Source organism: Rhagoletis zephyria, unplaced genomic scaffold (genome assembly GCF_001687245.7).
Source record: "Rhagoletis zephyria isolate East Lansing unplaced genomic scaffold, Rhagoletis_zephyria_1.1 Rzeph_scaffold_00214, whole genome shotgun sequence".
Classification (NCBI taxonomy): domain Eukaryota; kingdom Metazoa; phylum Arthropoda; class Insecta; order Diptera; family Tephritidae; genus Rhagoletis; species Rhagoletis zephyria.
This window is the reverse complement of record NW_016157298.1, coordinates 123,605-147,851: the sequence shown is the minus strand read 5'-3', so window position 1 is coordinate 147,851 and position 24,247 is coordinate 123,605. Positions and strand designations below refer to the sequence as shown.

Sequence of the window (24,247 nt, the reverse complement as noted above, 5' to 3'; positions counted from 1 at the left end):
TGCTTGCGTTTCTATGTTTATATCATTTATCAGTTTAAGCACATACGATTAAATGTAAAAAAATGTTTTTAATTGCGGATCCGAAAGAAATATTTATTAGTTGCATTGAGTTACGCAAAAATAGTGCCGAAAATCTATCGATTGTACTGAAGGTGCCGGCTGCTTCCGAAAGGGCCGAAAATGGCACAATGCACACTCATTTTGCATCACTGTCACACATACAATCTCACTATTCTGTTGACTTCGTTTTCCCCTTCCGATAACTTTTTGCTTCCGCGCTTGCCCAGCACCGCTGTGCAAAGCTTTGCACGCGCAGTCGCCCGCGACACATATGTGCTGATTTGGGCATCCCTAACATAGGGGACAGTCTTAACGTAGCATCTCCACAGGAAAAAAAATTTTGCTAACATTTTTTGTTTGCCAGATACACGTTTTATCAGTGCACTTGCACAATATTCGAATTCGCAAAAGCTCCGCTTTGATTATTGCGAATGCGAAAGCGAATACGAATGTGCAAATTTATGCGGAACTTCCGCGGTTGCGAATGCGAATGCGAATATTCGCAACAACCCTGGTACGTACATTAGACTACATCACCAAAAAAGTTGCGGTTTTTCCGCGGGGATTGTAAAATTTATTATATTTAAGACGTCCACCAAAATATTTCGGAAATATATTAATATTTAAGTGAGCTGGACCGATTTGAAAATACCTCCAAAAATGGAGGTTTTTATGAATAAAAATAGTTTCTTAAAGAACTTTTTGAAAAAAGTCCCCTCAGATGACAAAACAGATTAAGCTTAAAAAATATGCATACAAATATTTAAAAATCTTTTCAACGGAATAGTAAGAATGACATTTTTGATGCTATTTTTTTTCTTTTTTCAGAGATTGATTTACGAATAACTTGAATAACTGGGCCGTAATTATTCTGATTTAGACTTATGGGATCTCAGTAGAAAGGTATTTTCACACTGTCTTTATTTCTGTCCAAAAAAAGTCATTTGTGTCCCAATTTTTTTTTTTTCAAATTCCAACACATCTTAATTCAACATTGAATGACGTTCGTTCATCCTACCTTTCTCTTTCATCCTTTGAATGAGTTTATTAGCAAGGAAATAAAAAGGGTGCGAAAATAACTTTCCAATGACACCTCTTAAGTGTAAATCGGAAGAGTTTAGGTTCAGTTACTCAAGTTTTTCTTATACCAATCTTTGAAAAGTTAAAAAACAGCATCAAAAATCTCATCATTACGATTCCATTAAAATTTTTTTTTTAATTTTTTTAAATATTTTTATTCAAATTTTTTGAGATATTTTTATGCAAATTTTTTAAGCTTTAGCCGTTTTGTCATTTGAGGGGATTTAAAAAAAAAAAAATATTTAACTGTTTTTATTCACAAAAAACTCCATTTTTAGAGGTATGTTCAAACCGGTCCAGCCCACGTAAATCTTAATATTTTTCGGAAATATTGTGGTGGACGTCTTAAAATATAATCGGTTTTATAATTCCAATGGAAAAATAGTACCGATTTTTTTTTTTGTATGGGGAGTGATGCAGTCTAACGTACATATATACATACATATAAACTACATATAGTTTTTTGGTAGCATATGGCTCTGCTTCTATATTTGTTATTTTCAGAATATATTCCACCTTTATGTGAAATAAATGAGCAACATTTACTTTCGCAAGCAGAATTTATAGAACTTGTACGTGACAAGGCGAATTTATATAAGGTGGTGTTGTTTCATCAGCTGTGAGGAGCGTTTGATTGTCAAAATTTTGTGTTTCGTTAGCGAGTGAGTGAAAACGTGAGAGTGTTTGTATTTTCTGTCGCCCTTTTTCATTCCGAAAAGAATAGCTGAAATTTGACAATGGCCCGCTAAAAGCAAAAACAAAATACAAGCAATTGTTGTATTTGTCGAATCGATACCACCTTATATGTATTCGCCTTGGTACGTGATTTAGAATTGTCCAAAAGACAAACAGAACTTTTAGGTTCAAGAATGAAACAATGGAAATTTTTGCAGGAAAGTGTTAATATTACATTACAAGCGTGTCGAAATTTACGTTGAGTATCGAATTTTCTGTCGAACAGAATTTTGCTTTCGTTGGTGTAGCGAAGTGTTAGAAAATTGTGAAACATATATGATTTTGCATTTGTTTTCTTAATTTTTGGCGGCTAGACACTAATTTTAAAAATTGTTTATTAATTTCATGCAGTTCTAACGTCGTGAATACTAAACAGAAGCTCGAAAGTCTGGTTTTACTTATGAAAGAAAATTCCAATACGCTTTTGGCACGAGCTCCAGGAAGTTATCTACTGTTTAATAAAAAAATATTATATAGAATATCGCAAACGTTAAAAGGTCGTTTGTAGGTCTATGATAGATAAAAATTAACGTTTGATAGATCTTCCTATTTCTACAATAAGAAAAATAAAAAAGTGCAATATTTCTACGGAAGTTAGCCCCCTGTTTTTTTAATTTTGCCGATAGAATGTTGAATTGCCGACTAAGTGATGCAGAATCATTTGTAGGTGATTGATAGATGACATTCCTTTAATGCTCAATATATAAATTATTGACGTGAAACGGTTTTGGAGAAATGTGTTGTACCTAAATAGAGCCAAGTGTACCGAATGTATCTTTATCTTACTTAGAATATCACAATCGTTTGTAGGTCGTTTGTAGGTCTATGATAGACAAAAATTAACGTTTGATAGATCTCCCTATTTCTAAAATAAGAAAATTAAAAAAGCTCAACATTTTTACGGAAGTTAGCCCCGGTTTTTTTTTTTTTAATTTTGATGATAGAATGTTGAATTGTCGACTAAGTGATGCAGAATCGTTTGTAGGTGATTGACAGATGACATTCGGTCTCCTTTAATGCGCAATATATATGTAAATTATTGACGTGAAACGGTTTTGGAGAAATATGTTGTACCTAAATAGAGCCAAGTGTACCGAATGTATCTTTATCTTACTTTGAATACTGCTTAGAATATCACAATCGTTTGTAGGTCTATGATAGATAAAAATCAACGTTAGATAGGTCTTCATATTTCTAAAATAAGAAAAAAAATCGTAGTTTCTACGGAAGTTAGCCCCTTGATGTTCTTAAATTTTAGCGATAGAATTTTCAAATGCCGACTAAAGGATCAGAATCGTTTGCAGGTGATTCATAGATGACATTCAGTCTCAGTGTATTGTACCTAAATTGAGCCAAGTGTACCGAATTTATTTTTGGTATAAAGAGGGCTGATAAGGTTGACTTGTGCTTACTTTTCCATCACTCTTCTTCCATCATTCTTCATCGAATGAGCGTCATAATACCAAATGAAAATTCGTTCGATCAGCACTTTCGACCACAGTCGAAGATCGAATGCAACTCATATTAGGGGCCAGTAATTTGGTTATTCCAATGATGCCAATGCATTGTTTGACAAATTTGGATATAACCATATCCCATATGATTGACGTCTATTCAGCGATGGTTCAACAAAAAGTAAAATTAAAACGTTTATTTCATTATTACATATTCTTATCTTCCTTTATTTTTAAGGTTTGAAGGCAGAGCTTTTACACAACAGTGGCGTTTTTTCCATCAACCCCATTAGCTTACGCTACTGATATCAAAGAATCTTATGACAGTAGGATGAAATGTCATAGATTACAAAATTCACAAGTGGCTAATTGTAGCAGATTTTAGGACGGTCGAGCGACTAGCCTACACTACGTTCAAAAATATTGGGCTCCACGTACGTCATTTGTAGTTGGTGAAAAGAATAGTGTACCACCGCTGCATATTATTTAATTTGATTTAATTTATAAAAGGCTTACATAACAATAACAACTATTATATAAACCATAAAACACAGCGCCAGCAGCAGAGGCTTTCGGCTGACTGATGAATAAGGGCAAGTAATAAGAGCTTAAACAGACGGCAGCGTTGATCCGGATCAACTCGGGAATTAACTGCAGTTGATCCGGATTAAGTCTCAGTTAATCCCGATCAACGCTGCCGTCTGTTTAAGCTTTTAGATACGACGAAGAAGATACGAGTCTTTTAAGAAGTTGTAAATTTTAGAGATGTTATCATATGTAGAATTCATGAGTAATTGAATTGGATCCAAGTTATCAAAATTCAATTTGTACAAAATTAAATTATATTTTCAACAGGTATTTTTACCGGTCCACAAATACGAGAACTGATTAGGACACCATATTTTTACAACAAACCACGTCTTTAGAAAAAAATGCATGGAAAGGTTTTTCTTCTGTCTGTGAAAATTTGGTAGGAAACAAAAAGAGTGAACATTATGAACTCCTCCTATGCCTGAAGCTCTGGTTCTCAATCCAGTTAATGCAATAACAGCTTCTTCCAAGCCACTGAAACCATGCACTTTGTTAGGTCCACCACCTGTTGCGCTTGCTTCTGCCTTCGGCCGCGCTTAGGGATTATAACCCTTACTAAATTCTCCTTTCTGTGTTGCGGGGAAGAGGGGCTTCCAACAACATACAACATTATTACAGTATTTTTGCGCATAACCCACGTCGAAATTTACAAAAAAGTGGATAGTGCAAACCGAGTATATTAATAAGCTAGTAGTAGGAAATTTGAAACATTTATCTTAAGTAAAATGTGAATCCTTTGATTACACGTGTATGTTAAAGTTTTTGGATTCGGGTTATGCGTTTGGACACAACAACCGAAAATCATTGTACATTAACTAAACCGGATCCAAGTTTCTCGATAAGGGGCAAAAAATATTCCTTTTTGCTCGTTTATATAAAGCAGTGGATAAAAATATACGGCATATACAAAATTTATTTATCTGTTTAAATGAACACCACCAATATTTCTTGCAAACACACATCGATTTACATCTTTTATTTCGCCTCCGACACAGAATTGTTTTCGTACAAAATTACGCAAAAAAGCTTACTCGTTCGTTTTTAGGCATGCCATTGTTACGAATTTCAAAAATTCGAAAATACGATTCGGATTGATTTTACACCCCTATTCTGCAACTCTTTCGTATTCGGATTTTATACGAAAGAGTTGCAGAATAGGGGTGTAAAAGTAACCTGAGTTTAAGGGCCAGTTTTTCAGTGCACGGCCGTGGTTTAAACTAACATGTTCAATTTAAACCTAGTTTACTTAATCTAAGTTTAAACTGGCACTGAAAAACTGGTCCTAAATTGAACAGCTGGCTGACATCTGATTGGCTAATCTTAGTTTAAACCACGGCCGTGCACTGAAAAATTGGCCCTAAGTGACATGCTGTCTGCCTACCATGCCATGGGTTGCAATATGTCCATTAAACAGCACCACCTGCATGCTCATTTGAATATGTTTCCATCAAATTTAAGCCAGATGAGCGATGAACAAGATGAACGATTTCACTAAGAAATTCTAAATATTGAACAGCTTTATGTTGGAAAAGGCAAAATAAGTATGCGCTCTATGGGAAGGCATAGTATGTTGATAGCTGCGGTCCAAGAGACGAAGTTGCACAGCAATTCAACATTGTTGTCAGTATGAATTGGCTAAGTGATCGACACTCGTCAGTAATATTTAGAGACAATCGAGCAAACCTTTCCTCATTACTGTTTAACTACTATGTTTCAAAGTCTGTGAATGGAATTGATGACTTGTGCTCGAAAGTAAACGGGTAACTCTCCGAGATTTCTCGCTTCTTTACTGCTAGGAACCTAACCCTCTCCCCTACAAAGTCTTCTACGACCTTGTTCACTACCTGGACGAAGGTCAGACTACCGCTGGGAATTCACGTCGATGATACATCAATTCCGACGGTGAACAACCCCAAAATACTCGGAGTAACCTTCGACAGTCTGCTCTTCTTCTCTGCGCACGCAACCGCTATTGTCAACAAAGTACAGAACCGCAACAAGGTCCTCAAGTCGCTAGCCGGCAGTACTTGGGGCATAGACAAATAAACGTTGCTAGCAACATACAAGGCTGTGGCTGTTCAAGGAAAACAACGGTCTGCTGACTATCTTAGAAAACTTTATTAAAAATATTTAGCTACTAAACCCACATGTGGTTTGTAAGACGATTCCAGAAAGAAGGAAGGTAATCAAAAGTCAAAAATAATTCTCTATATCGAAAAGTGACTGACATTTTAAGCGAATGATGTTGCCATCCGATTCCGAATATATTTGCTTGCTAGTAGGGTTGTAATCTTAAATTTATTTGTGCGCATGAACTGAAGGTTATGCCACAACACTCCCCCCCCCCCCCCNCGGTTTTCTGTAACTGTGTCTGCTCCTCGTCTGGCTGATCCTGTGCCATATACGCAGCCTTCAAACGGTCGATACTTTCACTTCTTTTCCTCTCATTTTGAGTTTGAATATTTTTTCTTTCCGTTCTAAAACAGGAAAGGGCCCATCGTAAGGAGCTTGAAGCGGGTTTCGTATTGCATCGTTACGAATAAATACTGCTGGCGTAACAAAAAGTTTTTTTTCTACGAAAGGTGTATACCTCGAGTCGGTGGAGGTGGCCACTGGTTTAAGTTTTGACATGCGATCGCGAAGTTGGTTGGCGAATTCATATTCTGCTATCGGTATCTTTACTTCGTTCGAAAGGAACTGGGCTGGTATTGTAAGAGTATCTCCATACACCATTTCCGCCGGGTTTGCATTTAGCTCTTCACTCCAGGCTGATCGAAATCCGAGGAGTATTAACGGCAGCACTTCGACCCATTTGTCTGTCAAGTAGCATTTAATGGCACTTTTCAGCGACCTGTGGCAGCGTTCAATCAATCCGTTGGCGGATGGGTGGTAAGCAGTAGTTCGTAGATGCCTTATACCCAACAATTTCGCAAACTCTCTAAAAAGTGCAGATTCGAACTGCCTTCCCTGGTCCGTTGTCACCCTCAGCGGAACTGCAAATCTGGCGATCCAATTCGTGTAGAACGTGAAGGCGATCGTTTCGGTGGTTATGTCTTCTACAGGATACGCTTCTAACCATCGCGAATAACGGTCGACTATCGTGAGGCAATACCTATAGCCTCGGCATAGTGGCAGTGGACCTACAAGGTCCATATTGATATGCGCAAATCTTCTTTCAGGCAAAGAATACGTTGCGAGTGGTGCCTTATTGTGCCGGTGTATTTTTGATTTTTGGCATGATATGGATTGTTTGGTCCAGAGACGGCAATCTTTTCGTAAGCCGGGCCACACGAATTTTTCTGATACCAACTTTGTAGTTTTTGTAGCTCCTAGATGGGCAATGTTATGCAAGGAATCGAAACCAGTCTTCCGAAATTCTGCAGTTAAGTACGGACGTGCCCTGCCAGTGGCAATATCGCAATATATATCCACGTATGTCCCTGGAATTGATATAGCTTTAAGTTTTAAATTCGTATCTGCGGTAAGAAGCCCTCGAAGCTCCGCGTCAGCAATTTGACTTTCGGGCAGTTTAACAAAATTCATTGTGGCGGGGGTATGAATAGCTTCCATGCGCGACATTGTATCAGCACCTACGTTTTCTTCACCTGGAATATACCGAATATCTGTTGTGTATTGAGCTATGAATTCTGAATGGCGTAGTTGCCTAGGAGATTTTTTGTCTATTTTTTGCTGGAAAACATACTGTAAAGGCTTATGGTCTGTTAAGATGAAAAATTCATTGCCTTCCAGCATGTGCTGGAAATACTTTACTGCCTTATATGCCGCGAGAAGTTCGCGATCATAGGTACTATACCTTGTTTGCGATTCTGTTAACCGTTCTGAATAAAAACCGAGTGGTTTCCATTCATTGTCATCCAGTTGTTGTAGTACTGCGCCTACTGACGTACCTGAAGCATCGACCGCCAGAGAAAGTTGTGCGTTCGGTTTTGGGTAAGAGTGCAGCGCGGCTACGCATAAATCAATCTTACACTTTTGAAATGCTTTTATCGACTCTTCCGACCACTCAATTTTACCTTTGTCATTTTTCTTGTTGCCTTTGATGTAGTTAGAGAGTGCTAGCTGCCTCTCTGCTGCTTTGGGCAAAAATCTTCTAAAAAAGTTTATCATCCCTAAGAAACGTTGCAAGTCGCACACTTTCTCTGGTAGTTTGAAATTTTTGAGTGCTTGTACTCCCTATTTTGGAGGTGAGATTCCATTCTTATTGACGGTGAATCCCAAAAAATTCACCTCGGATTTCCCTAAAACACATTTCGTTGGGTTTATCACCAAACGGTATTCGCGTAATTTATTGAACACCAGCCGCAAGTGCTGCTTGTGTTGGTTCGCATCTTTTGACGCCACTAAGATATCGTCTAAATATGGCCAGGCGAAGTCGTAATCTCGTAACACGTGGTCCATGAATCGCTGGAAGGTCTGACTAGCGTTTTTTAGTCCAAGGCACATGTACAGAAATTCGTACATGCCAAATGGTGTTGTAATGGCTGTTTTCGGTATCGCAGACGGTTCTACGGGCATTTGATGATAGGCACGGCGGAGATCGTGGAAAACGTTGTGCAGCCGTAGAGAGTATGCGTGTAGTCATGTAAGTGCGGTAAGGGATACCTGTCGGGCTCGGTGTCAAGATTGACAAGTATAATTTTATTTGTGTATGTTTTAATTGCTGATCTATTTGCTACGTAAGGAAAGAAATTTCGGTCGGGATTTTTTTGTTGTACATTCGTAGGAGGAACTACACTAATTTCAGCCCCGGTATCCACTAAAAACTTGAGTTTCGAATTTTTGTATTTTATTATTAAGCGGCGGTTCTTGTTGTTGAGCCTATCGTCGACCGCCATTGATGATAGGCATTTAAATTTAAATTTTTAGAGCAAGGGCGGCGACACTTTTTGGAATCAGTACCAAATTTATGGTGATACCAACACAAACCATCTGGGGCTTTGCGGAATGATGAACGTGATGATGACCGATACTTTGATCGGCTTCGGTAACGACGATTGTTTGCCGCTTTTAAGGCACCTAGTTCTTTCGTACTGGCGTTCAATGTTTGATTGCGAATTTGTAGCTGAAGATAGCTTTTCTAAAGCGGTCACTTGTGGTGCATCACTAACCTCGCTGACCTTGTCCGCCAGTAGTGCAACCTTGTCGAGTGGCTCAGTGCTAATAGAGATAACAGATCGTATGTTAGAGGGTAGGACGCTTAACCAAATCGATTTTAGAATACTGTCATTGATTTCTTTGCCGGCTAGATCGCGCATTTCGCGAAGAAGGTGTGAGGGACGCATGTCGCCTTATTCAAGTTCTTGTAGTAACTTTTTTACCCGCCTTTGTTCTGAATCTGCGAATTGCGTAATTAAACGCTCTTTTAAAGACTGGTACAAATCAGTGTTTGGAGGATTTAGTATTATATCGCTAACTTGAGCTAGAACATTGCTCTCCATGGCGGCTACGACGGTGTGATCCAAAGTTCTGGTTTGGCATGCCAAACCGGAGGAATTTTGACCGAAACTTTAGCAAGTTCTGGGAATTGTCCTCTGGAAACATTTTGCGGATCGAAAATGGACGGCCTTGTGCGGCTTCCGTCATATTTCCTTCCTCTTTACTCATTTCGACGTTGGGGTTACCAATATGCGGCTGTTCAAGGAAAACAACGGTCTGCTGACTATCTTAGAAAACTTTATTAAAAATACTTAGCTACTAAATCCACATGTGGTTTGTAAGACGATTCCAGAAAGAAGAAGGAAGGTAATCAAAAGTCAAAAAGGATTCTCTATATCGAAAAGTGACTGACATTTTAAGCGAATGATGTTGCCATCCGATTCCGAATATATTTGCTTGCTGGTAGGATTGTAATCTTAAATTTATTCGTGCGCATGAACTGAAGGTTATGCCACAAGGCAATAGGCCGGTCGGTTTTAAATTACGCAGTACCAGTGTGGTCGCCGGGGCCTAGTAGGACGCAGTGGATGAAGCTGCAAACGACTCAAAACACTGCACTTCGGACAGCGACTGGATGTTTTCTGATGTCGCCAGAACATCACCTGCACGACGAGGCGAAAATGCTCCCCATAAAGGAGCACAACACAATGCTCTGCAAGCAATTCCTAGTAGGGAGCTACAGACGTGGACACCCGAACGGACACTTGCTTGCAGACGAGCCCTCGCCAAGGTAGGTCAGAAGGCATCTTTACGAACTGCCAAATGAGAGTCCGGCATGCAACATCTCTTCGCATGCCCGGAAAACCCGACGCAGCTAACGCCTTTGTCCCTGTAGACCGACCACATTGAGGCTGCACGCTTCTTGGGGCTTCCGTGAGTTGAGCTTGACGACAACGACTGAGATATTAACCGATCTGGGCGGGGTTGTTGTAGCCGCTACAATAACAACAACAACCACTTCGGTACGTTAATTATAGGCAATTCAATCAAAGTGTATGAATTTTGAAAATGAAACTTTGGCTTGTAATATCTATGGAATGCGTCAATTGTTATAAACAGGACGATATATCAAATTAAGGGTTATTAAATTTAGTACCTCACGTTCATTTATCATTTTTCAACATCTCTACAAGTTTTTAAGATATTAAGATAAAACTTACAAAGCTATAATTTTCCCTTATGAATTTTCAATTCTTCATTACTTCAGCCACCAAGTGAAAAATGCAAAAAAGTGAGACGCGATTTATTTCAAACGTTTTAATGTCTTCGGATGTTTATTTAATATTAAGAGGGCCATGAGTATGGTCACGCCAATTTGGTCAGTTTTCAAGATCGTGGGGAATGAAGTCAGACATGTATTGTCAAAGATTAGGAATCGTGTGATAAGTTAATAGTAGTTTCAAGCATATAAGTATTTACAAACATTAACATAATACAATTAGGGTGATAAACGCCCATTTTAAGTATATTTATACTGTCTTGAAAATTGGTGCGGAATGGTTTCATTAGTCACCGAAGAAGCACATTTTTCGGGGTTTCTAAATTTGCCCTTATATGAAAGTAGGGGACCAGTAATAAGTGTTTAGATATCCATAAATATTTAAGGTTATTCTATTATGTGAAAAAGTTACTGTAGGTAAATGCAATAGTCTTTATCATATCCTGGGAAATCCTTTTGAGCACTCTCCAATTGGACGATATTGCTTCGCATTCAGCTTCAACGAAAAGAGTCACTCCCTGGCACACTTTTCTGTAATCCGGTTCTTTCATTTAAAAGTTATTTATACAATTGAAGAGAAATTTAGTTAGAAAAAACTGGAGATCCACTTAAGTCTTTCGATATAACTTTGGTAAATGTTACTCGATCGGTACGTAGTAATTACCAAATTGAATGCGAGACTTACTGTTACTGATTTATGATAATATGATGAAAATGTTCAGATTATAAACAAATTATTTTAAAATAAAAAAAAAAAATTGAACAACATTTTTTTAAATTTTTCTATATTTGCAATTTTTACATAGTATGCATAAACATAAGTAAACTAATTAGTGTTTTTAGAAGTTGTGCCTGTTCAGTGTTTCCATACACAATTGCATAAACCAAATTTTTCTACGATGATGGAAAATAATGGCTTTTTTATTAGAGCTACCGAAACTGTTCCTATATTTGCAAAAATTCGTAAACTATAGCTAATATTTAACAAAGATTAGAACATTTGGAACCAGCGACCTAAATGCACGCCAGCAGTATTAATACTGTTCTTTACATCTTTTGACTATAGGCAGGGCAATTCTCAAGAGAAAAATTACAATTTTATTGAAAAAAGATAACTTTGAGATTAACGATAAGCTAAAAGGCTGCGATAAATGATATTTGTTTGTATATTTTGCGTTAACGGATTCATTATCTAATAATATGCACCAAACCTTTTTGCTGAACCCAGAATTTTTAACAAGGATTGGTCTTATTCGACTAGTGTGCTGTGTGTCACTTGGCGGTCGGTGCGCGGGCTCTTACAATTAAAATAAAAGACTAATATTTTGCAGGCTTGTTGTTGACTTCATGATACAATATATTTTCACTATTACCAAGGGATTTGAGAAAAATTAGATTTTCGACCCGCCCTAATGTGCATTATGCGTGCCTTTGATCGTTTCTCTGTATTTCACTAACTCCCTGTGTGAGGATACCAAATAATACAATCCTTAACAGAAGTACCTATAACTTAACAGTTTGGCCATGTTAAACACAAGTTATTATCGTTTCTCTGTATTTCACTAACTCCCTGTGTGAGGATACCAAATAATACAATCCTTAACAGAAGTACCTATAACTTAACAGTTTGGCCATGTTAAACACAAGTTATTATCGTTTCTCTGTATTTCACTAACTCCCTGTGTGAGGATACCAAATAATACAATCCTTAACAGAAGTACCTATAACTTAACAGTTTGGCCATTTTAAACACAATTGAAACTAGGTTCCGGTGTTTCTTTTACCAAAGAATTCACAATTATAATCCATCATACTAGCGCCTGAAACTATACCTAGCGACTATATATATACTAGCGCCGCCAGATATAAAAAACGTATAGCGTTGTTGTTGTTGTTGTTGTTGTAACAGCATACAAACTCCCCAAAGACTTTTTGGGGAGTGTTGCTGGAGTGACAGTCCTTGGCCAGATATAAATCTGGGTCGTTCCGGTTACGTAGACCCCGACTGTCGTGGAAACGAACGTATAGCGTCTTTACGTTCTTTGGCAAATTACGCTCTGTTATCCATAACTTTTACTGTGTTTTTGCCGCCTTTGTATTAAGACCCCTGGACCACCCAGGGAATTCATTTATATTTTATATTGAATTTTCCTCGTGATCGGAACTAGATTTGCTGAAAATTTCAAGTCTCTAGCTTGTCGGCAAATTAGTTTCAAATCGATTGGAAATTTCCGCGGTATGAGCTAGTTAAATAAAAGCGTTTAAAAAGAAATTATTACGCATTTTAATTTAACCATTTATAGCTTTATTTATCATTTAATTTTCTTCGTTGAGAGCTTGATGTTTTTGTAAAGGAATAGGCTTTAACACCAATCAAAAGAATTTACAAAAAAATCGTTTATTTTTTAATTTTTTCCTTGTTAAAGTTTGCATATTTTTATTGACAATGCAAACTTAAAATGCAAATATCTTGCGAAAATTACCTGATCTAGAAAAGCGGATATGGGGCCGTAATCTACGACCCAAAATTAAGCTTACGTGGTTCGCCGTCTTTTGTGTCATTTCAAAACTTGAAATATTCCTCTTAGTGTTATGAGAACAAAAAGCTCCATCGATTCCTATTTTCAGTTTCTTTTAGCAAACCGGTCTTTACTTGTTCCCCAAAAATATAAGGAACGGCATCAAAATGCACAAAAGCAATATGCAATACAAGCATCCGTGTCACTTAGGGCTTGTTCGAGTTGCAATCACAACCGCAGTGTTGAGCGAATTATTAAAGTATCGCGTTCTGTGTGAATTTCTAGCAATGTATTATCAGTTGGGCAGTTGCAACAATGTTGCCATTTTTCATCAGTACGGCAGTAATGCCGCTTTTATTACGTGCCTCGGAAAGGCCTTTATTTTGATTTTCTTGTGGTGGAATTTGATGGGTTTTTTGACGCGTTTAAATCAAACCATTAAATTACAAACAAGCAATTTGGTCACACAGTTTGACCGTGTAAGGACCCTATAACAAACAATTTGACCGTCCCTATTATACTGCACAACAGTTTACTTACTTATCTTCCAAAAAAGCTGATATGGCCTTGCCAACACCATAATCCTCATGGGTTTTCTTCAGTACTCCTTCTACTTCTTCGCGGTTCATTCCTCCGTATTCAAGCATAAAAGCACGAGCAGGTCCAATGGCGGAATTTTTTAATTGGTTTCTTTGCTTTCTATTTAGTCTAAGATTCTGATTTGGTTCGTACTCGCAATCTTCCGTACTGTAGACAGACAATGCAACGTCTTCCAATGAGATTGCAATTGCTCTCTTCAAATCTGTATCATACTGTTCCCTGGGTAGTCCCACCTGTTCCATGTTTACCTTTTCATTTTTGTTTATTTTCAAGTTTGTTCTTGTTTCACTGTCTTGCTTAGGAACGTCTGCTACATCTTTATTTTTATCTAAGTTTTTTTGTAAATCTCGAACCAATGTAAACCGAATTGCCTCATCTGAGCATACTGGTTTCGTGACTGTAAAACATTTAAATATTATAGTAACTTTTTTGGCAGTGTCTACACACACGTGCCACGGTAACTTTACCGTAGATCCACGATAAAATTGCCGTGTATCCACGGTAAAAATTGCCGTAGATCTACGGTAAAAATTTACTGTGGATCCACGGAAATTTCTGAAGATGTTTGTTTGCCGAAGAAGATCTTTGATTTCCGAAGTGCGCGAAGAACCACCTATTTAATGTAGATGTACGGTAAAAGATATTTTTTTTTTAAACGACTTCAAAAAAAATAAGAGGTTATCTATTCGACATGTATATATATATCGAGGCATTTCATGTCCCCGCGGCCACCACTGTGCGCGACCTCTCAGGATTTGGATGAAAGTTGAGGAGATTGAAGGTCTAAGTGACATGAATTTACGTGTAGCATATTTTGCCGATATGACGTAGGGTTGCCTATTTACACGGGACTCAAATTTTCGGAAAACGGCATACATACCTTTCTTTAAAGTGCTGTATCGTTGAAACCTTTTAACGAAACTTAATAAAAAAAAAATGTATTTCTTCCGCCTTACTATGGGCTTTAATTGTACATTTTTTACATTAATGTGCAACGTATAAAAACAAAAAAAAATAACTAAACATTTTTTTTTTATTATTTTTTGATTATAGCATTTTTAAAAATTTGTATTTTTATATAAAAACATTGTCTATAATGTCAACTTTAAGTACCCAAATGGGCGTAAAGGGCTACTTAGACGTATGGACTCTAGATCGTCTAACGCTCGAGCAATATGAAACCGAAATACCAACAACATCAACATCAACAACACTCATTGCAAAAGAATATTAGACCTCCAATGATAGCTTCAAGGTTAGTCCTTTTATTAAAACAAGAAAAATGAAAGGTGTGTAAAAAAATAAACCTAATGAGTAATAAAATTATAGAAAAAAAACAACACGCTTTTATTACAATAAGAACTAAAAAGAAAAAAAAATTATTTGATTAAATAAGGATATGAAGTTCCCTAACTTGATGTTATTTAACCTTTTAAACTACCTTATAATAGGATTAAAGTAATTGGCACGTAGTCATAGTCGAAATAAAGTCCACTGTAACGTTAGTTGCAGTTATTTTTTACAGGCATCCCATTGGAAACATGCAGCACCCATTGGTAGAAGGCTTCGGGTGTACGAATTTGTTGTAACATCAGGAGTTGAAGACTTGCTCTAGCTGCTAGTCTCTTTAAATTTCCTCCAATCACGTCGTAAGCAGATTTCTCATGTGAACTTCCAACAAAGTTCCATTCTGCCATTTCCTTGAAGGGATTTTCATGATTTCAGACCTTTAGTAAAGTTGATATGATTTATTCATATTGTTTTTGTTTTTTACACACCTTTCCTCTTTCAAAAATATACAATTTCAGAAAATTTCAATGTCTATTTATCATATTGCTCGAGCGTTAGACGATCTAGAGTCCATACGCCTAAGTAGCCCATTACGCCCATTTGGGTACTTAAAGTTGACATTATAGACAATGTTTTTATATAAAAATACACATTTTTAAAAATGCTAAAATCAAAAAATTATTAAAAAGAAAAATGTTTAGTTTTTTTTTGTTTTTATACGTTGCACATTAATGTAAAAAATGTACAATTAAAGCGCATAATAAGACGGAAGAAATAAATATTTTTTTTTTTCATTCAGTTTCGTTAAAAGGTTTCCAAGATACAGCACTTTAAAGAAAGGTATGTATGACGTTTTCCTAAAATTTAAGTCCCGTGTAAATAGGCAACGCTTCGTCATATCGGCAAAATATGCTACACGTATATTCATGTCACCTAAACCTTCAATCTCTTCAACTTTCGTCAATGTTATTGTGGCTTATTAACATTTTTATTTTTAATATTTTTTATTGAGCGATTGTTTATTAGGAAAAATTTAAAAAGCAACAAAGTCTAAGCGGTAGAAGTTATAGCAGCTATTTCGGAGATCACCACATCTCCTTATCGGACTTCTTTTTTCTAGACTTCAGCAGATTTCATCCATATCATGAGAGGTCGCGCACAGAGGTGAACTAAGAAAGCCTCTAAAAACTGAGTACGCGGTAGTTAGTGAAGCCAAGTCTCAAAGTCCTTCTGTACACGGTGTTTCGTTAGGTGAAACTAAGTACTTTTAGAATAAGTATTTATCGCTGTGAAAATAAGTAAATACTAGCATACTCGGTATTAAGTAACATCCAAAATAATTAAGTCAATTGTACTTTGGTAATTATTTTATTTTTTCGAAGTTAGTTCTTAAAAAAACTTTATTGCTAATCTGGATGAGGTTGTTGTTGTTGTTGTTGTAGCGGCTACAACAACCCCGCCCAGATCGGTTGGTATCTCAGTCGTTGTCGTCAAGTTCCACTAACGGCAACCCTAGGAAGCGTGCAGCTTCTGCGGGGTTTGCCCATAAGGACAAGGTCGTTAGGGATGTCGGGTTTGCCGGGCATGCGAAGAGATGTTTCGAGTCATGTGGGGTCTCTCCGCATGCCGGACATTCATTCGGCACATCCTCATTCAACCTACTCAAGTAGGAGTTCAACCTGCTGCAGTAGCCGGAGCGAAGTTGTGCGAGTGTTGTGCGTGTCTCCCGAGGCAGATGAAGCTCCGTCTCGTCTATGTCCGGGGGTGGTATGCCTAGAACGGCATTCACAGGTCTAGAGTCTACATAACTCGAGACTGAGTCCCTGTGAATGCCGTTCAGGGCCTGTCTGTAAGCTGTCGGGTCCAGAGGTTGCTTAATGAACCTCTGGACTTCGTCCGTCAGTTCATATAGATGCCTCCTGACGTGCCTAGGCGAGGGCTCCTCTGCAAGCAGCTGTCTGCTTGGGTGGCCACTTCTGTGGCTCCCGATCAGGAACTGCTTGCAGAGCATTATATTGTGCTCCTTTACCGGGAGCATTTGCGCCTCGCCGTGCAGGTGGTGTTCAGGCGTCATCAGGAGGCATCCCGTCGCTGTCCTCAGTGCGGTGTTTTGTACAGTCTGTAGCTTCGTCCACTGCGTCCTACTAGTCCCAGGCGACCACACTGGCGCTGCGTAGTTCAAAACCGGCCGGCCTATTGCCTTGTATGTTGCCAGCAACGTTTCTTTGTCTTTGCCCCAAGTACTGCCGGCTAGCGACTTGAGGACCTTGTTGCGGCTCTGTACTTTATTGACAATAGCGGTTGAGTGCGCAGAGAAGGAGAGCAGGCTGTCGAATGTTACTCCGAGTATTTTGGGGTTATTCACCGTCGGAATTGGTGTGTCATCGACGTGAATCCCCAGCGGTAGCCTGACCTCCTTCGTCCAGGTTGTGAACAGGGTCGCGGAGGATTTCGTAGGGGAGAGGGCTAGACACTTTGCAGTGAAGAAGCGAGAAAGTTCGGAGAGATAGCCGTTTACTTTCGAACACAGGTCATCAATTCCATTCCCAGTCGCCATGATCGAGCAATCGTCGGCATAGGAGACAATCGAGACTCCCTCTGGTGGTTGAGGGAGCTTTGAAATATAAAAGTTAAACAGTAGCGGGGAAAGGACACCACCCTGAGGAACCCCCTGTTTTATTTTTCGCTGCTTACTCGTTTTGTCTCTAAACATTACCGACGAATGTCGACCACTCAGATAATTTGCCGACCACCGTTTGAGCCTCTGTGGGAGAGAGGAGGCCTCTATATCTTCTAGTAGCGTGGAATGGCAGACGGTGTCAAACGCCTTTGACAAGTCCAACGCTACTAGAATCGTTCTCTCACAGGGACGGTTACGGTTAAGGCCACGAGTTATCTGAGTGTTTATGGCGTTAAGTGCTGTTGTTGTACTGTGCACTTTACGGAAACCATGCTGATGCTTCGCTGGGGTCAGGTGGTTTGTGAAGTACGGGAGTAGCAAGGCCTCGAGTGTCTTCGCTACCGGGGAAAGGAGTGTTATCGGACGATACGAATCTCCTTTGTTGGCAGGTTTCCCCGGTTTGAGCAGTGGGACCACTCTCCCCACCTTCCAGATGTCTGGGATGATGAGAGTGGCCATTGACAAATTGAGGACCTCCGTTAGGTACGCTACCCCCGCAGGACCCAAATTTTTCAGCATCAGCATGCATATTCCGTCGGGACCCATGGCTTTGGAGGCTTTCGCCTTCCCGATGGCCACCTGAACTTCACCGCAAGTGAAAGCAAGGGGGGCACAAGTTGTTGGCAGTTTGTGCAGCCTTCTGGTCACTCGACGCTTGGCTTTGTCCACCGGAGGATGCAGTATGAACTGCCGGCTAAAATAGCTCGCGCATCGCTCCGGGTCCGACGAAGCATGGTCGCCGAAGGAAATTTCGACTCTGTCGTCGTGCTTCGTCGGATTAGACAACGACCTCACGGTTGACCAAAGCTTGCTCACACCAGAGGTGAAATTACAAGTCTTCAGATGCTCCTCCCACTTCTTCCGCTTATGTACGTTTACAAGTTGCCGAATCTCCGCGTTGAGATCCCTGATACGGGGATCTCCGGGATCGGCCTGACGAAGGCTATCACGCTCATCGGCTAGAACAGCCGCTTCGGCAGGGAAGTTTGGACGTGGGTCCGATATGCATCCTGCCGGTATGAAGCGAGCTGCAGCAGCAGTGATAGCCCTGCGGAACTTACGTTCACCGAGATGGACGTCGGTTGGTGTGGGGAGCGATGCGAAGGTGTTTTCAGTAAACTCCGCGTAACCTTTCCAATCAGCTTTAGAAAAGTTGATATAGGTCCGGTGTTTGGCGGAGGCAAAGTCGGTTGGTTTATCAATCGAGATGACTATGGGTAGATGGTCTGATGCTAGAGTCAGCATAGGTCGCCACGTTATGCTGTTTATCAGACCAGCGCTGACTATTGTGATGTCTGGCGAGCTACTGCAGTTACCCATAATCCTGGTGGGTGCGTCGTCGTTCATTGTGCAGAATGTCGAATCGTCTATCTGCTCAGCCAAGTCTGTTCCCCTACGATCGTTTGACAGGCTTGAGTGCCAAAGATCGTGGTGCGCATTAAAGTCACCTACTACCATACGGTTTTCACCTCTGAGGAGCGCACCTATATCAGGGTGATATCCTGCCGGGCAGCAGGTGACAGGGGGTATGTATATATTAAATATTTCGAGCTCGACATCGCCTGACCGGATAGCGATGCCCTGACATTCTAGGGTGGTATCCCTGCGGTCGATGTCTGCTTCGATAAGACGATACTGCACGGTGTGGTGCGTGATGAACGCTAAGCCACCACCATTATCTCGCTCGCGATCTCGACGGTGCACGTTGTACCCGGCACAATTCAACAAAGTTGAATTGCTGTGCAACTTCGTCTCTTGGACCGCAGCTATTAATATACCATGCCGACACATAAAGGCGGTTATCTCCTCAATCTTGCTCTGTAGCCCGTTACAGTTGAATTGGAGGAGCTTCATGTGGTTCGGGAGACGTGTTGTGATGTGGGGTGTGAGTGAGGTGTATGTTCTTGCCGCCGTTGGCTGTGTGTGCTGCTGGGGTGATTGCCTCCCTGTGGTGGTAGTGGGGGGCGTCGCAATAGATGTCAGCGACCGAGCAGCGCAACACGGGCCCTCGAAGTTCCCCGTCCAATCTCGCGTGGTGCGCAGACCTGAACATGCCCTAAAGTGGCACCAGCCAAGGCAGGTGTTGCACTTGACTGATGTCACATTACGGAATATTCTGGTCTGACATACCGTGCAGATTGTAGGGGGAACCAAGAGTTGTTGGCGGCGGCGTGTGGGTGGTGGTGCGGTTGTGTGTGTTATGTGGTCTGTGGTGGCTGTGGTATGTTGTTGTGTTGTGGCGACTGTGTGTGGTTGCTGTGTGAGTGTGTGGGGCTGCACGGGCGGACTATGGGTTGCCGTGGAGGCTGCTCTATTTGAGCAACAGGGGGCCACGTACGACGTGGTCCACTGTCTGTGTGTCCGTAGTCCCGAGCAGACCCTGAGGTGACTCCACCCCTCGCAGGCATTACACTTGACTGAGGTGGAGTTGTGGTGTAAACGTCTTCGGCATACACAGCAGGTGTATATTTCTGGCCCAGGTTTTGACTCGATGCCAGCCCTGAGTAGGAGAATGCGTAGTGAATGTTGCCCTATGGACGGACAACTTCTGAGATACTTCGCCGACCTAAACGGGGTTAAATCGCCGAAACAACAGCCCTTGGTCGGGTGAAACCCGAGTCATTCCGGTACGTAGAACCGGCTGTCGTGGGAATGTCTGGATGAGGTTAGTTTGCTTTTGTTTTATTTCTTCGAAGTAATTGTTTTTTTAACTTTATTGCTAATCTGTATGAACAATCAATTTATTTTGTGAATAATCAGTGCTTTAGCTGGAGCCGTAGTCATTGAACTGCTTTGTCATTCATGCTGTTTATTATTCAATAATATTTAACAATAAAATCGCACAAAATCAAGTTTACCCTTCTTTTTTATGCATGCTAAGCAAAACCATACTTTTGTGGTTTTCTTACTTTCTTTTTCAACCCATTTGGAATGAACAAAAAACAAGCAAGAGCTACATAACATCCACTCTAGTAACACGTTAGTAATGACTCGACCGCAAGTACGACAAGTTTTGATATCGTTCTGCTTCTTTTCTGATATTGCCTGTTCAAATGCAAAAAAGGCTTCTTCACGCAGTATTTTGATAATAACTCGACATTAACGTTTGGAAAAGTCTCTTAAAATGTAAATTTCCAGGTTCAAGTCGGTAGTTTTAAAAAGATACTCTTCCAAGTTTTTGTCAATCAACCAACTTATCATTTCTTGTGTTTATTGCAGTTGAGTCCTTTCGAAAAATGGAACCGGCAGTTTCTTTTTCTTGAATTGCACTGGAGTAATGAAACCTAAACTGGGGGTTCCTCTAATTTTTATTCGAATCGGGGAATTAATGCTGCCAAGTGCAGCCCTTTGATATACTACAACAGTCCACTTAATATTTGTGTGAAAAGGTGTGGAAGTAGAAGCTGCAAGCTTTTCTGGCAGTATGGCAGTAAAAAACAGGGACGGAAAATAATCATTATTTGTTGAATTTTAACAAAAAAATCAACAAGTTGTAATCGTCGTAAAACAGTTTTACCTATACTGACGTATTTCTGTTCGTACCTCCTACTGTAATTTTCGATGATCTTTTTTTCGAATTTAAACAAAAAGGTTAAAGATAATAATTAATATTCGAAGGTTATTTTTTCGCTCAAAGGTAATTATTATTGCTCGATTTTTATTTTTCGATCAAAAATAATAATTATTTTAAGATTTTTATTTTTCGATCAAAAATAATAATTATTTTAAGATTTTTATTTTTCGATCAAAAATAATAATTATTTTAAGATTTTTATTTTTCGATCAAAAATAATAATTATTTTAAGATTTTTATTTTTCGATCAAAAATAATAATTATTTTAAGATTTTTATTTTTCGATCAAAAATAATAATTATTTTAAGATTTTTATTTTTCGATCAAAAATAATAATTATTTTAAGATTTTTATTTTTCGATCAAAAATAATAATTATTTTAAGATTTTTATTTTTCGATCAAAAATAATAATTATTTTAAGATTTTTATTTTTCGATCAAAAATAATAATTATTTTAAGATTTTTATTTTTCGATCAAAAATAATAATTATTTTAAGATTTTTATTTTTCGATCAAAAATAATAATTATTTTAAGATTTTTATTTTTTCGCTCAGAGATAATTAATATTGAGTTTAATTTTTTAATTGAGGAAAATGATTATTCAAAAAACTCAAAAGCTATACCAGGATTATTTCCAACGTATTCTTTTCACAGGTAGCGACATCTTAGTAAAAGGAATAAGTCCGAAATTTTGTCAACATTTCAGTTGGTTTCGCCTGTATGACCTTTTAAATTGTATAAATAACCATTATTTTTAAATGGAAATATAAAACTTAATAATGGGGGATGTCACAGAATCCATCGTAGTCCGATTTTTCGTGAAATTACGAAAATGCGATCACTAAATCCAAATTGCTACGAATGTGTGTATTCAAAGTATACGCTACTTTCGTAGCTATTTGAATTTCATGATAGCATTTTCGTATATTTTACGAAAAATCTGACTACGTTGGATTCTGTAATAGCCCTCAATAATTTTTATCTCGGTGTGAAGAAATAGATATCCTAAAAAAATCATGTGATTGAAGAAATTAAAAACCAAATAGTTATTTCCGTTGAGCGAAAAAATAAAACTTAATAATAGTAATAAATAATGATTAAACGCTGATTTCAATTATTTTACTCATGTTGACTACCGTCCCTGGTAAAAACTTAAGTTCCAAGAAAAACTTGCATTTTCTAGAAGTTATAATACATACACACATAAAAGATCAACTAATTAACGAATAGATATTTGAATGAATGCCAGTAACTTAGGCATGTAAATACATCTATTGTGAGAAAATCAAATACTACGCATGGTGAATACACTGCCGTGACCTATGAGAAATCGGGTCCACACTAATTTCTGTCATAGATCTACTGTTAAAAAATTGTTATTCGCACGCTTCGAAAATCACTGTGAATCCACGGTAATTTTTTTCAGGGGATTCGCGGTAAATACACTTTCTCAGAAATTACCGTGGATCTACGGAAATTTCTACCGTGGATCTACGGTAATTTTTACCGTAAGAGTTACCGTGGCTCGTGTAAGTAGACACTCCCAACTTTTATATTGATGGTAATGAATGCTATTTACTTTTATTCACGTTATCAGGTTCTAGAATACCATCTTCAGTAAACAAGTTTTTTAAGTCTGTAAAGGTCAATGCGCGTTCACCCATCTCCTTTTCGGTTTCCTGAATACTTTCTTGGACCGCACGGCGTTTTAGCAAACGTTTCATTTGAAATGAACTAAATTCATGGCTACACGATGGTAGCTTATGTAGACGGCCCCACGATGATTGTTTTCGCGTTTCTTTAATATCTAACAATATTTCATGGCGGATTTCTGCCGGCAGACTTTTAAAATGTTCGCTGAGCACATCAATTGCTTGCAAATTCGCATTGTATTCCCTCCAAGGATTCGATTCGTCGAAAGAGAAATCTTTCGTGGATGTAGATGGTTCTAATAAAGTGTTCATATTATTTGTGTCTACCACTGGTTCCTCTTCATCTGGTTGTTTTGGTAATTTGAACATGCCATCTTTATCTTTTTCTACCTTATTTGCAACGCTAACCCTTTTGCTAGGTGACTGAATTAAAAGTTCAGCATTTGCACCTAATGCTTGGTGCACTACCTTTTCCTTTGCGAGGGATTGTAGCAAAAGAGCTTGTATTCGATCCGCTTCACTATTCAGTTTGCTGCGTTGTTGCTGCCTTCTAGCCTTAAATTTACAAAATTGCATTTATGCATAATCTAAGATATTTTCAGGTTCAGTTACTATAGTATCCTGTTTAAGCTGTGGTACACATCCATCGAAAACAAAAACAGGTCGCACCCTATGATAAAGTAGTTTACACAGACGATGAAACAGACCAAGTAAATGAGCATGTGGGAGCGAGGATCCATGGTTGTCTTGAAATCCCTTGACAAGCTGATGGAGCCAAATAGATATGTCTGAAAAGAAGTTATTCAGGCATGTTCTGCAATGTACTGCCCTGTGAATTTCTACTCCGGCCAATTCGATTAAAAGCGCATTTGACTGAAATTCACTCGGAAGTGAATTGCAAAACATGTCCGATGATACAATTTTATATCTTGTGAATACTATTAACATACCCACAGCTAAAATTTTGCCTTCTAAAGTCTCTACAGGAACAGGATTACCACAAGGTTCAACCAGTTTCCACAGACCTGTGACTCCCATTTTTTTTACAATTATTTTCCTATAAAGAATCTTCTAGAGTTTGAAAACTATCGAAGGCACTATCGATAGTATCGATGGTTTTTACTATCGAAACAATTGATGGTTTTGAAAGTACTATCGATAGTTTTCACTCATAAGACTGCTTTTACACAGTTCAAGTATTGAACTCAATTCCGCTCGCTTGGTAGAGAGGGTGTGAGAAGAAAAGGGACGAGTACACATGCGTCTGTACCGTCAAGTCGTTTCAAATTTCGGGTGGGCTTTAGTAGTCAGCCGCACCTTGTGTTTTAAGAAAA

General features: G+C 38.8%; 1 protein-coding gene across 1 annotated transcript in view; it reads right to left on the bottom strand.

The window, feature by feature from the left end:
- Window positions 1-24,044, bottom strand: part of LOC108358141 (DNA repair protein complementing XP-G cells homolog) — a 66,934-nt gene extending 42,890 nt beyond the window's left edge. Inside the window, exons 1-4 of the mRNA XM_017609315.1 lie at window positions 23,864-24,044; window positions 23,526-23,701; window positions 22,841-23,468; window positions 13,656-14,112 (exon numbers count right to left, since the gene is read on the bottom strand). Coding sequence (XP_017464804.1) covers window positions 13,656-14,112; window positions 22,841-23,468; window positions 23,526-23,701; window positions 23,864-23,951 — 1,349 coding nt within the window. The 5' untranslated portion in view covers window positions 23,952-24,044. The remainder of the gene's footprint in view (window positions 1-13,655; window positions 14,113-22,840; window positions 23,469-23,525; window positions 23,702-23,863) is intronic.
- Window positions 24,045-24,247: the final 203 nt, after the last annotated feature.